Raw genomic sequence first — 17,095 nt, forward strand, 5'->3', positions numbered from 1 at the left:
GAAAGACCCCACACCCTATTTGATTTTGCTGTATAGAATTTGACTATGACATTTAGAAAAACTTTCCAAGACCAATACCAACAAAACAATTACTGACAACTTTTGTAAGGGATGCAAAGTACTGTGTTTGCACTTTTCCTTACTTTTAGATGGGTGTCATGTGAATACACTGATTAAATTAAATACTTTATGTAAATCACCCAGGGCAGTGCCTGGGGTAGTGTCTATTCACTAAACAGTAGGTCCTTCTTTCCCTTTACAAGCCACAAACACCTGCATGAGGACTCACTGGTGTCTACTGTGGCAAATAGAGCCAAATAAGGTGGTGCTGTACAGAGCTGCTCCTATGTGGTGAAAGGTTGGAGGAATCACTGCTACTTCATTTCATTTACCTTTTATTTGGCTGCTGCCTTCTCATCCTGGACTTGTATCTTCTCAGCAGGGTGCTGGGAAATTACTCAGAAAAACATGGCTTTGGCAAAGTTCCTCGAAATGGGTATACTTTCATCATTGGCCCATAGTTTCTGAGCATTGGCTTTATCCCTGCAAATGGGGACTTGACCAGCTCCACCAGTCCCCTCCCTGCAAAGTCTTGCTTTGACCCTGGGGCTTACTTATGACTTGAGATGCTGAAAGAAAGACAAAAGGAACTTGTCACTGCAGGCCCTTCTCCAGTAATGAGCTGGGAAGGGGCCAACTTGCCTGCAGGCTCCTGTATTGACAGGTTGCAGCATCCTTGAGAGCAGCCAAGACATAAAACTTCCAGGTTTGCACCTGGAATTTCTGAGCTTTGAATTCTTGGACTAGAGGCCTCTCAATAAGAGAAACCAGGACACACATATGAATATCCAAATCCATATTAGTCTCTTTGTTAGACTCTAGGTCAGCAGATCAGGACTGCCAACTAGCAGGATGATACTGGGGATAGAATGAACCTGAATGCTGTGTTCCAGGATAGGGGCGGGGAGCAGTAAATGTGAGATGTAGCAGGCACATCCTTTCCTTTTAGGGGGTTTTGAGTTATCCCCAGGCACATTTAGAGTTCCACTACAGTATGACTTAAAACAGCTTTTGTAGACTCTTCAGGGGATGTGATTATCATTTATAATCTGGTTCCCAAGGAAAAGCCAAGTTTGTGTTACAAACAACTGATTTACAAATGCACTTTTGGGACACTGCCATCTGTAGGTTAGAGGCACTTGGGATCTCCTGTCATCAGTGCCTTGAAGTCCTAGCAGGGTTACAAACCAACCTGGACCTGTCTTTGGGCAGGGACCTGGATGTGGTATTTGTTGAATAAAAGTGGAAGCCCATTGATCCACTATATTACCCCAGTTGCCTGTTCTGCTACTGAAGCTTCCTGGTGAATATGTAAATTTGAGGGTGCATAAATGCCTTAATTGATATGTATAGCAAAGATTGCTCTGTATATTTTACATCACAGTCCAGAACACACACATACATGCACACAAGTATGCCATCAAATCTAAGACTCCGTTGGTTGTCAGAGGCACTGTTATTTTAGGTACCACTCAAAAAGAAAAAAACTGATGCCAATTAAATTACTTCATTCCGTTGATTGTAAAGATCATCACAAGTTCAAAGAAATTGAAATGTAAAAAAAAGTGCTTTTTGGAATCAATGAAACACGTATTTATAAAATATACATATATTACCAAAATAAGTTTCATAAACTTTTACTATGTATAGTGTGCAATAGGTATTTACTTTTCCCTCTATTCTGATCTAATATATTTTATTAAAAATAAAGCTAGTCTCACTAAATTTGTTGAAGAGCACACTAATGTGTTTTAAATCTGAACTACAGTTTTGTTTTGAAATAAGGAGTTGGAGAGGATATGCCAAGACTGATTTCTAAATCCAAACCAGATGTCACACCATATGTTTTAGTAATTCATTTCATTCAAATGTTAATTGATGGCCTACTCCTTGTCAAAACTCTTGATGGCAAATGACAGAAACCCATCTTGAACTAGCTCTGGCAAAAGGGAGAATTTATTGTTTTATGTGAGGGCACAGGTATGCTGGTAGAACCGAGGAATGCTGAAACCAAGGGCTCCAATATGGTGGGATCTCTCTTTCTCTCCCTTTTTCTCTGTATTGTCTTTGCTTTTCTCTGATGATTTCATTCTCTTGGATTAGTATTCTCTATGAGACTTAACCTTTGTCATTTTAAAGTGTAGGGCTCATATCTTCCTTATTTTACCACCAGAGAAAAATCTTCTGAAGGATCTGATTGTTTCAGCTTGGTCCTTGTGATCGTCCTTATGGTCAGGGGATAGGATAAAGCCACCTCCACTAGAGCAATATGGGTAGCATGGGAAATGTTCCCCAAAAGGAGAGGTCCTGTTTCACTTAGAAGAACACAGTAGATGCCCATCAAACCTAGAAAAGAGTACCAGGCACTGTGTATTGGGTTTTAGGCTCTCACAACAGGTATTGCACAAGGCCTGCAGATTGTCATTTTCAAAGCCAAAATTGCCATCCACATTCTTTTTTCCTCAGAACTTGATTCTTCCAGTGAAAATAATAATAACTGACAGTAGCCAGTGTGTGACTGTCAGTTCAAGGGCACTGAATGGAAAGTGGATGCTTTCAAAATCAGAGAGAGAAGCAAAACCATTGTGCCTCCTATCACAGGTAATGCTAGCCAATTAAATTGTGCATGAAAGGCTTCAAATGAAGTCTGAGTGTTCATCCTTGGGTGCTGATGTTCTATCCTCTGTGAGGGAATCAGAGAATGTTCCAGAAAGATGAAGCCTCAAGTTTCAGCTGAGTAGGCTGCAGCCTGCCACTTACAGTCTCATGATGTTCATTTAAGGGCTCTATTTTGGAAATGTCTTTTCTAACAGTCTCTTCTCTCTCTTTCTCTCTGCCATTTAACTTACTGTATTAAAATATCGTTCTACAGCTGTGCAATTAAAGGCTTGTTGTCTACCATTCTTGGTACGCACTGCTACAATTTTATTTTCTTAGTATCTTTCTTTCCTAAATCCTGTTATTCTCAGTTTTGCCATAATGGGCCAGAAGTTTTTAAATTATACCGCTGGTTTACTGCCACGAACTATGTACCAGTTGCATCTTTATTTGGGCAGCTTTTTTGAATCTTAAATGCAGTATCTGTTTCTGTAAGTACAACCTTCACTAAGGGAGATGAGTGTCTCATTTTGACATCGAGCATATCAGTTATGTGTAGACTTAAATTTTGAGGAGAAGAACCCTTTTGAGGGACGCTCAGTGGAGGAGTGCCTTGTCAGTTTCACTGGGACAATAAGTGGAAACAAAACCCAACTATCATCCCTGAGGGGTTTGATGTCTAGTTGGGAATACAGAACATACACTTACCTGGAATGACTTCTGAAAATCTGAAGTAGTATAATATCAGTGCGAATTCAAAAATGTGAATAGAGCATTTCAGTGTGAACAGAATTTAAAGGTTAGAAAAGGCAATCTAGAGGAGCTAGGCTTTGAAATAGTTTTTAAAGCAGAAATGGGACTAGGAGGGGGAAGGGCTTTTCAGGTTGGTTGCACAAAGGCATGAAGACAAACAAGTAACTGAAATTGCATAGGACTTATGGTCAGAAGAATTCAATCCTTGTTTCTCTTGCAACTGATATTCACTTCATTCTCTGACCTGGGAGTACAGTTATGAACAAAGCATCAAAGAGTCGGTGCCCTCCCCAAGTTTATATTCTAGTCTCTGGATATTACCTGGGCCCTGGCTGGTTTAGCTCAGTGGATTGAGCATCGGCCTGCGAGCTAAGTGTCGCTGGTTCGATCTTCCAGTCAGGGTACATCAGAGAAGGAAAACTCTGACTCCAAAAAACCTCCGCTGCCTTGCGGCATACCTCTTCAGGGGAAAGGCTAAGGGAGTAAACCCCGACAGAAAATCCGGAGCCGGAGTCCCTAAGGCGGTTTGACGTTGTAGTCAACACCGGCAACTCCTGCGGCGCACCTGAACCCAAGCTGTATCGACTCCGTCTTTCCCTTGGACCCTTCAGCTGCGAAGAGAGGGGGGGTCTGCTGCATGGGCAACAGCAGACCCTCCATATTACCCTGCCCAGGCTCTGTAGCTTCAGCGTCATCGCATGATGTCGATTCAACACGGGAGGAGACAGATACCATGTCACTCCCGAGTCGGACTGCACAGCCATTCTCGGCGGTGCAGATAGACTCTTAAGAAGCTACACCATCGTCTCTCGAGACGGACGGCTGCCGACGGATATTACCTACCTGATAGGGTTGCACACAGGACTTAAAGAAGCAATGGAAATGAAAGAAGATAGTGAGGTTTAGAGTGATGTGCCATGCTAATGTTTTATTACTAGTTGAAGGAAGTGGAGGGCAAGTTGATTTGCTTGAATACAATGATCCCAACTAGAAGCTGAAGATGGGGGAGTGTTATGAGGGAAAATGATTTGAAAACATGTACTGCATTCTTCTCACCACTACTCTCACTCCCTTTTACAGAGGAGCAAACTGAAGGTCAGGAAAGGAAAGTGGCTTCCCTAGTCAATACCACATAGTTAGTGGAGGAGCTGGAACTTAGTCTGAAGTCTCTTTCAATTGCATCCTTCCAGAGAGGATGGCCAGGAACAGTTTGGAAAACTCAGTCCCTGCTTGACATTTCATGAGCTAGAACATCCACGTTCTGAACAAAACAAAGACTTCTTCTACCATTGTCCCCAGAAGCCTTTCTCAGATAGTCAGCTATCTTCATTTTGAGTAAATAAACAAATAATTAACTAGCCAAGATATTACCTATGAGTTTTCAAAATATTTTAAATCACTGATTTTCTAGTTTTTTGACTGAGATCCATGGCAGTTATCTTTAATATGTGCAACGAGCTCTGACATTTCCAATTCCATCCTACTTTACTACAGAAATACTATTTATAATCCATTAAGTTGGGTCAAAGATGTGAGGGGCTTGGGATCATGATAGAGAAGAGGAATGAGGGGAGTATGATGAGGTGCATGTCTGAGATAATACTGTAAACTTGTCCCATCTAAGCATTTTGGTGACTATTCTCTCCCAAGAAAAACACTGGTAATAAACATTTCTGTCTATTCTCCATGATTAGCAAAAGGTTTAGATCTATCTTTCTGGATCCCTTTTTCATTTGAAATGGCATCTTCTCTGCATACCACCCCTTCTTTCCCAACCCTTGAGCTTTTATCTGTTAGTCTGCCACTGATTTAGAGTAGTAAGGCTTCTGAGAAACAGTGCCTTATTTATAGTTTCTGGATTTCTGCATACTTGTTTTGAGCCTATATTGGAGCTGAAGTTGATGCTCTTGAAACGCTAAATTGTCTTCTCTGCTCCACTCTTTCAAGCATGGACAGTTATACACAGCTCCTAGACATCTCTCTCCTCTGGCTGAAAAGAAGACATAACAGAGCAGGTCATGCAAGCCAATCAACATGTGAGACTCACTCATGGGCTTCTTCAATGACCCCCCCACCCCATGTAGTAGAACTTTCTAGCTATGAAGCCCTTGAAGATTTACCCATGGACAAGAGAAAGATTACCACTCTAGCCACTTTCCATTCTTCCTTGGAGTCCCCCAAAATATTTGAACAGTCATATGTGTTAGCAGGAGCCACAAAAATTACTACTGAAGACTCAGTACTAATAATTCACAGCAATAAAATAACTTTCTGTAGTCTCCCATTTTGTAAAGATCTTTAGGTCCTGAGGCATATAGGGAACCACAGGGGTTTTCCTGCCTCAAAGAATCAACTATGGTAATAGCTTGAGCCTGGAAGTCACTGTTTCCTAAAGCAAATTGTATCATCTGATCATCTGAATTCATAGACCACACTTGACAGCAGTTTATTTTACTAGAGAGGATTGAGTATGTGGCTTTTAATTGTGGAAAACAAACCAAGAGTGGTAGTAATTATTTTAATAAAATACTTTGAAACATATAAATATGCCATTTAACTTTTATGGCAACCCTCTGAGGCATGGCTGAGTGGGGTATTTCTGTTTTAGGGAGATTCAATGGCTGCCTTGGTTCCTTAGAAGTAGAGCCTGTGACTTGTTGAAGGAATACTTTCAGGGAAAACCTGTATGTAATGGAGAGAAGAAAAAAAAAAGGCCAAGCAAGGATACAGTCTCAAAAATATAAATCCTACAGAATTTCCATGAAAGGTAACACCTATTTACAGCTAAGCAATTCTGTGAGTCTGCTTATGACAGTAGAATTCTAGGAGTTCAAAGCCCTCTCCTTGTTCTATAATGTCTCTGCCCCACTCAGTCATGTTGGTGATAATTTTGCATACATAACTCATTAAGAACTTTGTGGATCTCCTATGAATCTTCTTGGACTTCACTCCATTAGACAAAGCCATACCCACAAATCTCATAGATATAAGCTTTGTTGTTTAATAGAGAGGATCTGTAAGACATCCTTAATCTCTTTAAAGGATCTTTTGTGTGACTGAAGGTACTCTGAAGGTACTTTGTTGATTTAACAAAGAATTTGACAGGCATACCCTCGGCTTCATCTTTAGACTGTGCCTTCCTGGGAGTGTCTGGATTTGATCTATGTTCAGAAGCCATTTGAATGTGCTGCAGCTGCAGTGTAACTCTTTGGTAAACCATTTGCTAGGAGTAAATCATCTGGCTCCCACAAGTAAATGCCCTGTGGCTTCTAGTAGTGCAAAATACTTTTTTTCTAAACATCCATGTCTCTCCAGTATTGTTACAGTTCAAATTTATATACTGAAGTTGTCTGAGTAGGGTAAAACCATTCCAGATATCTAAGCATAAGGACACATGATTTATGTGTCATAAGAAACTTAAGCCCTAGCCAATTTGGCTCAGTTGGAGTGTTGTAGACCGAAAGGTCACAGGTTCAACTCTCAGTTGGGGCACATGCCTGGGTTGCAAGTTCGGTCCCTGGTTGGGGCACGTACGAGAGGTAACTGATCAATGTTTCTCTCTCTCCCCCTTCCTCTCTCTCTAAAAGTTAATAAAGATTAAAAAAATAGAAACTTAACCAGCTTCTTTTCTTTTCTCCCACCATTTATTGACTACCAATTCTGAATCATATGCTAGGTATACAAGGCAAATTAGACATGGTTCTCACCACTGAGCAATTTAGAGACATGACTGACTTCATAGAATATCTTCAAATTAAGCCTAGACCTATGCTGTCTACTATGGTAGCTAACTAGCCACATACGGCTATTTAAATTTAAAACAAAATTAAAATAAAAGTATTCAGTTCTGTAGCTGCACTAGCCATATTTATAGTGCTTAATAACCACATGTGGCTAGTGGTTACCCTAGTGGAGAGCACAGGTATAGAACATGTCCATCACTGCATGAAGTTTTCTTGGGCAGCAATAATCTAGAAAAAGCCAATAAGATATAATAAAATGATGAACATCCTTGTTTTAAATATACTTGTCTCATATTAAAAAGTCCAATATCAAGTCCAACATACTTCTTCAGTAAATATTGCATCACAGACCCTTATTAAAATCTACTGAAAGTTAGCAGCTTTTTTTGCAGGGAGGTATATTCATGTACCAAAAGGCCTGTCCAATTACAAGATGTACATGGACTCTCTAAAGCCTTTCCATTGATCCTATAGGAGATCAGGGACATGGGTTAAGAATCTCTACTGCAAAATGAATTTTATTTTCCCATGGGCTTTTAATATAAAACGAATGCTGCTGCTGTTTACAACTAAATATAACTTCTTTTTTAAAAAGATTTTATTTATTTATTTTTAGAGAGGGGGAAGGGAGGGCAAAAAACATCAATGTGGGAGAGATACATCTATCGGTTGTCTTTTGCATGCCCCCAACTGGGGGCCTGGCCTGCAACCCAGGCCTGTGCTCTGATTGGGAATCAAACTGGCGACCCTTCGGTTCCAGGCCAGCGCTCAATCCACTGAGCCACACCAGTCAGGGCTAAATATGTCTTATAATAATAATATAATTATATTCAGAATAATGATGAAGGAGAAGAGCAAAAATATCTGACAAAACATTAAGAATGTAGAGCTGTCTTCAGCATAACAAAAATAAAACCAACCTTTTGAGCTAAAAATATAACACAGAAACAGCAAATCTGCCAATTTGGATAATGTATCACAATCAATAAAGAAACATATAGTTTTAGCAAATTGGCAATGTTTTCCATTAGTCTCAACTGCTCTTCCCCCCACCCTCACCACACTTTACAGTGAGAAAACTTGAGAGTGATGGGATGAACACATTAGTAGCCTTTTAAAAATCAAAATTCCTGATGTAATTCTAATACATATAATAGGTATTTCTTACGAGTGAGTTTGGTGTCTTAATGTTATCTACCTGGACAGTTGGAATGAAAGAGTAGGATTCAGCAGGCCAGGAAAGCCCTTTTTTTGAACTTTGGGGAAAAGGGAGTGGCTCTTTCTTTGAAAATCTGTTGAATTTGATGAAGTTTCTGTAAGGAGAGCAGAATTATAAATGGAATTGGCTCCAGGTATGGCTGAGGGACAGAATCCTACATGGCACTGAGTTTCTAATTCTGAGCCAATGTGGAATTTGTATTTGTGTGGAAGAAGCACTGAAGCATTCTTTCCAAATAGTGGTAATTCAAACCATATGAGCACTGATTAATGGTTGTCATAATAAAATTTCAGTTAACCAGAATTCTAAAGGGATGGCCTTTTGTAAACAAAGAAGAGTTTGTTAGGAAACCTCCCCTCACTTATTTCTCCTTCCTTCCTTCCTTCCTTCCTTCCTTCCTTCCTTCCTTCCTTCCTTCCTTCCTTCCTTCCTTCCTTCCTTCCTTCCTTCCTTTCTTTCCTTTCTCCCTGTATAAAATCTTTCCCCAATGTATATGAATCTCCCTTGCTGCTTTAGTAACCTTTAGCAAGTATAATCTCCTGAAAATAAGTTTCCAGGCTTTGATATTATCGTATCCTTCAGGATGTCCATTTTGTAGACTGGTCATCATTTTTTTAAAAGATTTTATTTATCTTTAGAGAGAGGGGAAAGGAGGGACAAAGACAGGGAGAGAAACATGTGTGGTTGCCTCTCACATGCCCCCAACTGAGCACCTGGCCCACAACCCAGGCATGTGCCTTGACTGGGAATCAAACCAGTGACCCTTTAGTTCTGAGGCCAGCGCTCAATCCACTGAGCCACACGGGCCAGGGCTGGTCATCACTTTTTAATAGAACTGTATGTATGGGTTCAGGATGAATATAAACTGGAAATGTGGGGAACGGCTGGATAATATCTTTTCTTGTTTTACTTTTATCTCCTATCAATAGTAGGCAGTACATTTTCCATTCATTTTTGTATCATTTTCAACGGATTCAGCTTCAAGTAACAATGCTACTCACAGTGGCTTCAATTGAAAAGACATTATTTGTTGCTCTAACAAGAAATACGGAGGTAAGATGTCTCAGGTTGATTTATTATCCAATAAGGTCATTGCGGACCCCAGATTCTTTTTATCCTTCCACTCTGCCATCCTCAGCTGAAAATCTTTAATCTTGAGACATCTTACCTCATGGTTACAAAATGGCTGCTATATGCTAGATGCATTTATCCTTACACAATAGCTTCCAAACCAGGTATCAGTAGTCTCATCATATTCCAAATTTGACACTTGTATAAATATATATGTGTACATATATGTATATATTATACATATTTTATTGTGTATATAGTTTACAAGTATCTGCTTTTTGGATTAGCTGTGTTTCATATACATTTTCCATTCCAAACTTCATTAGTGGCTATAAAATAGCTTGCTTGATATAAGATAATTTGTTTGTTCATAGCTCAATTGTCAGACTTTAATTTTCACTATAATAAACATTATGTGATGAATGCATCTTAGAATGCTGATGTACTAATAAAGTCGGGCTGTTCAACTGAGATGCCCCTGTCTCTTCAGTAAGTCTCAGTCCCTTACCTTCTGTACAGAGGGACCCCTCTCATGAATGTACTCATCTCAAGTTATTTCTCAAAGAGTGAGTGTTGTTGGGATGGTCATGGAGATGCACTGACCATATCTTCCTTTAAGGAAAAACTGATTGGCTCAACTGCAGGCAGTCAGCTATCAGCCCCTTCAGAAGTCGCCTCAGCTGTTGGGAGTGCTTAGCCCAAGTTCATGTCCTTCCCATGGTGGGCCATATCAAATGGCTGATTGATGTGGGGACTTAAAGGTCCAGTCATTTCTGCCCAACATGAGAGGGTTCATTGGGCTGACATCAGAGCTTGACTTTTCCCTCTGTCCAGACCTGCTTCCATCTTATCCCTTTCACGGGTGTTGATTCCTGTGCACTGAACTTCATCTTAGAAGCTAGATCCTAGAGAATTCAACCTGTGATGGTTGTCTTCTTTGCTTAGAGCCAGGAATAAGTACATAGTTTCTTACTGCCTAGGTAGATTATATGAAGGCCAGGATGACCTGGGAGAGGAGAAAAGGACTCTTTAGTATGAGACAGATCTCCCAACACTTAGAAAATGTGCCATATGGAGTTGAAGAATCCAAGAATCCTTAGAGGAATTCCAGTTCAACTCTGACTATGGAGAGAAATGGAGCAGGGTGGAAGGGGAGAGGCAATAGTCTTTCACATTTCTAATATAATCAAAATCTATTTTGGAAACTAAGCTTCTTTGAGTTATATGCATAATAAAGTTTATTTTCCATTATGAAAGTAATACATATTTATAGTAGGAAATTTAGAAGAGAAGGAAGCAGAAAAGCAGCCAATTATCATAGACTCTTTTCTATACATTGTTTATTTTTAATTTGATTGTTTTAAATTGTTGTAAACCATACCATTTATATAACTTTGTTATAGTACATTTTCATTTAATGTTATAGGAAAGCTTTTTTCCACACTATTATTTTTTATAAAAATAATTTTTATAATGGTTACATTTTATTATATCCAATAAATGCACTATGGTTTATTTAACCATGACATTGGCCATTTGGTCATTTTATAGTCTTTTGCTATTATAAATGACATTGCAAAGAAATTTTGTGTGTAAATATTTTTTCCTATATTTAATATTATTTTCTTGGACTAGATTTCCAGAAGTGGAATGACTGGATGGGGGGGGGGGGTTGAACATAGGCTTTTGATTCATGTTGCTAGATTGCTTTCCTAAAGGGAATCACAGGTTTTCATGTTTACTCTTAGATATGGGATAATGAAAAGTTTGTGTAATTTTGTACCTGTCTGAGTAGCCAGAAACCAGGTGAAGAAACCTGGGACAAAACAGAACACATAACTGGAGTCTTTTCCAAATGGACATGACCCAGCCTTCATCACTTAACCACTTTCAATTTCCACACTCACTGTTTCTCATCCAGAATACAAGTGGAGCAGGAACCATTACTCATTCACTTATCCTTTATGGTGATTTGAGTAACCTCATAATAGAGAGTGTCTTTGTCTGTTAGGGTTGTAGGTCCCTGTAGGTAAATGTGTGGCCAAGATGGTGCCAACTCAACAGTCAGTATCAGGTTAAGAAGTCTAGAAGGAAAGATCTCTAGATTTAAGATTACTGTTTTGAAGTTTGGGGCCTGGTACCATTTCAGAGATTAAGGATCTACCATTTACTGGAATTCAATATTTAATATTTTAAAAATTATTTGGTTCCAACTTCCAAATGAGTTTAAAATTTTAAATTAAATACAGACTTTCTCACTGAGTCTGTGGTTTTCTTTTTTTTTTTTTAATGTGTTTTATTGATTAAAATATTACATTTGTGCCAATTTCCCTTCCCTCTGCTCCCCTCCACCCGGTGGCCCCCCTCCCTCCAGTTGTCCCCCCCTTTTAGATTATGTCCATTAGTTGTGCATACAGTTCCTCCCAACCTCTCTCCGTCTATTCCATTCCCTAGTACCATGATCCCCAATTCCTATATCATCTCCCTCCCTCTCCCCACTCCCCCTCCCTGTTGACCTCCCCCCAATATGCTTCCCGTACCCACAGTTCCTTTTCCACTCTCGTTGCCTGTTTAGTTTGCCTTTGTTTCCTCTCCCTAGCTTCTGTTTTTTAAACCAGTCCCTTTAACATCTCATATAACAGTGGTTTGGATCTAATGAACTCTTTCAGTTTTATTTTGTCCTGGAAACACTTTCTCTGTCCTTCTATTCTGAATGACAATTTCGCTGGATAGAGTATTCGTGGTTGTAGGTTTTGGATTTTCATTACTTTGAATATTTCTTGCCAGTCCCTTCTTGCTTGTAGGGTCTCCCTTGAGAAGTCAGCTGATAGTCTAATTGGGACCCCTTTGTACATAATTCTTTTCTTCTCTCTTGCTGCTTTTAAGATTCTCTCTTTATCTTTAATTTTTGACATTTTGATTATAATGTGTCTTGGAGTGGTTCTCCCTGGGTCCAGTCTCTTGGGAACTCTCCTTGCTTCCTGGACCTGCAAGTCTATTCCCTTCCCCAAGTCTGGGAAGTTCTCCTTTATTATATTTTCACTCAATTTTTCAAGTTCTAGTTCATCTTCCTCGCTCTCTGGCAAACCAATGATTCTTATGTTGGGCCTTTTATAGCTGTCCCAGAGGTTTCTGATCCTCTCATTGTTGCTTCCCATTTCCTCTCGCTGCATTGGTTGACTGCTTGTTCCTTCTCCATATTCCAGTTTGTTGAAATTAACTCTGGATTTTTTTTCCTCACCATCTGTCTCGTATGTGGTTTTGTTCCTTTCGTTATGAATGTTTTTCGCTTCTTTCTTATCTTTTTCCTGCTCTTTTGTGAATTCTGTAAGCCACCTGATAACAATGGCCCAGAACTGAGCCTCTGACAGGTTTCTTATCTGTTCATCTGTCAGGTTCTCTATCTGTTGCCTGGTGAGTTGTGTCACCGGGATTTCTATAGTTGTCTGCCTCATTTTGACAGATGCGTTTTGTTTTCTTGGGCTGGCTATAGGGGGCAGGGGGTAGTGCCTGCGTACGCGTCACAAATCAGCGACCGGCACCTGTCTGCGACCTATTTCGCAGCCCTGTGGTGCTTTCTTTGGGGGCGGGGGTCCAAGATGGATTCACACAGTTATTCAGCTAGGAGACCGGGATCCGTCCTCCCGCCCCCCTGGGCCTCACTGTTCAAGGCGATGCGGTGGCTGCTTTCCCCAGTGCTGGGGTCGCGCACTGCCAGGGGCTTGACTGCCGCCGGGATTTTTCGCCGCCCCGCCACTGTCTCAGGTGCGACCGCAAACAGCTCTGCCCTCTTTAACTCTTACCTGCCCAAATGGCACCGCTGGTTTATAACTTCATATGTTGGGCTTCCGTGTAGTTTTATTTTCTGGAATTTCTAGTTATCCTTTGTTTTGAAGTAGTTGTATTCCTCTCTAGTTGTAGAGGGAGACCTAGCGTGTCCGTCTAAGCCTCCATCTTGGCCGGAAGTCCGAGTCTGTGGTTTTCAAGGGTAGCAAGACTCATGAAGGAATTTTACTTCAACCATGCCTTGGTCAGAGGTTCTGAATAAACATCCAGATTGTCAATTTTGGTCCTCATTTCCTACAGATATACCAAAGCAGCTTTGTATTTCTTTTGTCACTAAGACATTTGATTTGCCTTCTCATCCTCCACCCAAATTCACTTAACGAGATGGACTGGTTTTCAGGTACCCTAAACACCATTTTACTGGGTGTTCTTTGACTGCTGGAGAGACTGTGGGCTGTGTCTGAGTCACACACCTTTGCTGTGTCTCCCTTGGCATGACATTCATGTACATTGGCATCTTCTCGGAGTGAAGTTGACTTTCTATCCCGAGTCCAGAATTTCATTTGGCACGTGGTGATTCCCAAACAGTTTGAGGCTCATTTTGATTGGCTCTAGTCATCTCAGCCCAGTGAGGTTCACTCTGAGAGGTCCCCTGTCCTTTCATGAATGGCCATAGAAGCTTTCACTCTTGGCTCTGCATTCTAATAGCCCTTCTTGCATGGACTGTGCCAAATTAATGCTTCGAAATATTAGTCCATATCATGTGGCTTTTCTTGCTGCAGTTTCTGTTCTTTTTTATTGTAGGATCTGGAGACTCACCGCTAGAAGATGATGAAGTCGGGTACTCACACCCTAGATATAAAGGTGAATGCTTTGCTTATATGCTAATGAGGACCTGCTGATGCCAGGAGGACTTTCCTTTTTGCCCTGCAGAGCAGATTATAATAAAGTGACCAGACAACATAATTAAGTTCTAATTACCTGTCCAGAAAAATATATTAAAAAATAAATATGCATATTCTCCCATTTAAAAAATAAAGAAAAACAAAAGAAAGCAAACAAAAAGCATTTAGAAATTTCTGACATGCTGACCTTCAGCACCCCAGTGGTCATTTTATTCCCATAAGTTTCTTTACTGTCGTTACTTCTGCAAAGCCAAGCTCTAGCTGATGAAAGTGAAAATCAAGCTATGAGTTCTGCCTGATTCATACATTACAGCCAGAATCATCCAGAGTAAACCATGCAAGGTCAAATCTGGACCCAGTGCTGCTAATGTACTGAGATGAATGGGGACTGAGAAAACTTGATTTTCATAAGCTGATTTCATCATGCTCTTTCCGAGTCCAACTTGGCTCCTGAAATGATGAGTAAAGTCTGTTGCCCCATGAAACTTTAATCTAATGATAAAGAACTCCATCTCTACACATTTTCAGCAATCTACCCAAGTATAAAAAGCCTAATCAAGAACCTTCTATGCAGGCCCAGGTATGTATGCCCACAAATATTTCTACTGGTGAGTCATTTCTCTGAAGCTTAGGGAGCCCTGGGAAAAGTGAAGGTAAATATTTTGAAGGTAAATTTAAATAATTTCTTTCTGAAGTTGGTTCCCTTTACAGTAGAGAAATAATTTGAAGACAATTGGTTACTAAAGTTCCATTGTGGCATTTTGGCCAAGAAATGTTTCCACATTCTGACAAGAGGACAATGACATGCTCTGTTGTGATGTCTCAGTTATAGGAGAATCAGGGTAGTGCTGGTCATCCTTTGGTTGGAGAGAGTCCTTCAGTTGTTTCCCACGCAAGTGAAAAATAATTCTAATGTAATGACTGGTGCCTATGTCCAGGTGTGTTTCCCACCACAGTCACATTTGCTTTTGACCTATGAATACAAATACTCATTTCTATCCACAGCTCCTATACTAATTGTCTCAGGAATTAACTAGTCAAGCAAAACACAAACTTGTTAATTAAATGTTTGGGATAAGGAGGTATTGTGATTCCTAACACTTCTTAATTAATTGAAAGTTTAAAAAATATTTTTTTTCCTTTGAGTCCCTTGTTTACAAATCTTTCTAAAACACATGAATACACGTGTGATATCACATGTACAGTAAGGGTTGTCTACTGCCTTTGGATCATTGTTCCCAGTGTTTATCCTCCCCTCACAATACTACAATTGTGGAAGGTAGACCAGATGGCCAAAATGTGTGTGTGTATGCCTAAAGCATACCCTAAATATTTAAGAATAAATACTTCTTAGGGTATTGTTTGTATTGTCAGTTTTAGCTTTAAAACTTAGATACCAACCGTTGTTAATTGGGGATATAGCTCTAGATCCTCCAGCCCTTGTACAGTGCCTGGCACAGAGTATATACTCAATAAGTGTTTTTGAATTAAATTTAAGTAAAAAAAAAAAAAAAGTGAAATTTAACTCACATTCATTATGTTCCCAGAAAGTGGCAAACATTGCTTTTGATTCTTTTACTTGTAATGCCATCAGACTGTCACCCTAATTGATGGAAGGGAGAAAACATGTAGAGATATATTGATATTCCTTATTTACAGGTAGAGGAACCATAGATTAGAGAAGGTAGGTGACTTTCCCAGAGTCACACAGCTAGCAAACATTATGTTGGATTTGAAATCCAGATATTTTACCTCAAGGTCTAGAGTTTGCTAGTGCTTCCTCATTAGTTTGCCACATGACACTGTCTATTCCAGGAACTTGAGTTAATTGGAATGCTTACTACATTGGCCCACGAGAATGAAAAAGTTTTCCTGAATAATAGATCTAGATTTCTCCCTAAATAAACCCCATCTTAATTGAAATAACATAAGAGCTTCCTTTCTTTAATCCTCTTTGTTAAATGTTTTGCTAATTCACTTTAACTCATGGTGCTTGCATCATTTCAAATTCAAGTCACACACTGACGTTTTAGTTACTATCACTGTAAGGCCACCAAACTGTCAAAATATATCCCAAAGATGTCTCTTGGAAAGTAATTCAAAATAATTTTTTTTTAGAATAATTGAAAACAAGAGTCTTTTCCACATGTTGACAACAGTACAGCTTTTGGATGTACAGCCAGCACTGCAGGGAGGATATGAAGACTTAGAATATGGGGCAAAATCTGCTCATTGCATGTTGTATCAAAATATGTAAATTTGTGATATACGTATATACAGGCCATTCTCTAAGGTACCTGCTAGCCTTAAATATTTGTCATGGGTACATTTGTGGAAAAAACACCAGGAAGTGTGTTCTAACAATCGCAGGTATGCTGCCTCATATTAGTTTACTCTAAAATTGCGTCCCTCTTAAACTCATACCAAAGTCCAGAAGCTAGAGGATGTGACAGTTTTCAATATTTGAGTGAAAAACAAGTGGAAAATTGGATACTCTTCCAGTTTATATATCAGTAGAATTGTGATCGAGGCCCAGAATGCAAAAATGATTTGCCCTCAGATGGAAGGGTTACAAGAGACTACTCCAAGTTATCAGAAGAAGGAGTAAGGAGATGAGCATGGGTGTGAGATAGGTAATGTATCAGAGATAAATATGACAGTTTGGATCAAACAAGTTAAAAGCTAGATGGGGCTTTGAAAAGAATTTCATTCCTGTTTCTTGTAGACAAGGAATCTGGTTCCCTGAAAAATTGAGTTAATTTTCTAGGGTTACTAGGAGGTAATAGAGTTAGGAAGTGTGCCCAGGCCTCTTGACCCTTTGCCTGGTATTGTATCTACCATACTGCACTAGCTTATTATGTTTTCATCATCTCCCTCTGGGTCTATCATATTCACTCCCAGCACATTATCCTTCTCCCACGTCCAATGGGGATTCTATTTTCTGTCCCTGGGCCCCAGTT

The 17,095-nt window shown here is 39.8% G+C and overlaps 1 protein-coding gene across 2 annotated transcripts in view; it reads left to right on the top strand.

Moving 5' to 3' along the window:
* SRPX (sushi repeat containing protein X-linked) overlaps positions 1-17,095 on the top strand; it is a 95,664-nt gene that overhangs the window by 32,153 nt on the left and 46,416 nt on the right. Inside the window, exon 2 of one of the 2 annotated variants that reach the window (XM_090265411.1) lies at positions 14,035-14,094. The exons of the other annotated variant lie outside the window; for it this stretch is intronic. Coding sequence (XP_090121537.1) covers positions 14,035-14,094 — 60 coding nt within the window. The remainder of the gene's footprint in view (positions 1-14,034; positions 14,095-17,095) is intronic. 2 annotated transcript variants of the gene reach the window in all.

The sequence above is a fragment of the Furipterus horrens genome, unplaced genomic scaffold (assembly GCF_987537825.1).
Source record: "Furipterus horrens unplaced genomic scaffold, mFurHor1.1.pri manual_scaffold_17, whole genome shotgun sequence".
In the NCBI taxonomy this organism is placed as follows: domain Eukaryota; kingdom Metazoa; phylum Chordata; class Mammalia; order Chiroptera; family Furipteridae; genus Furipterus; species Furipterus horrens.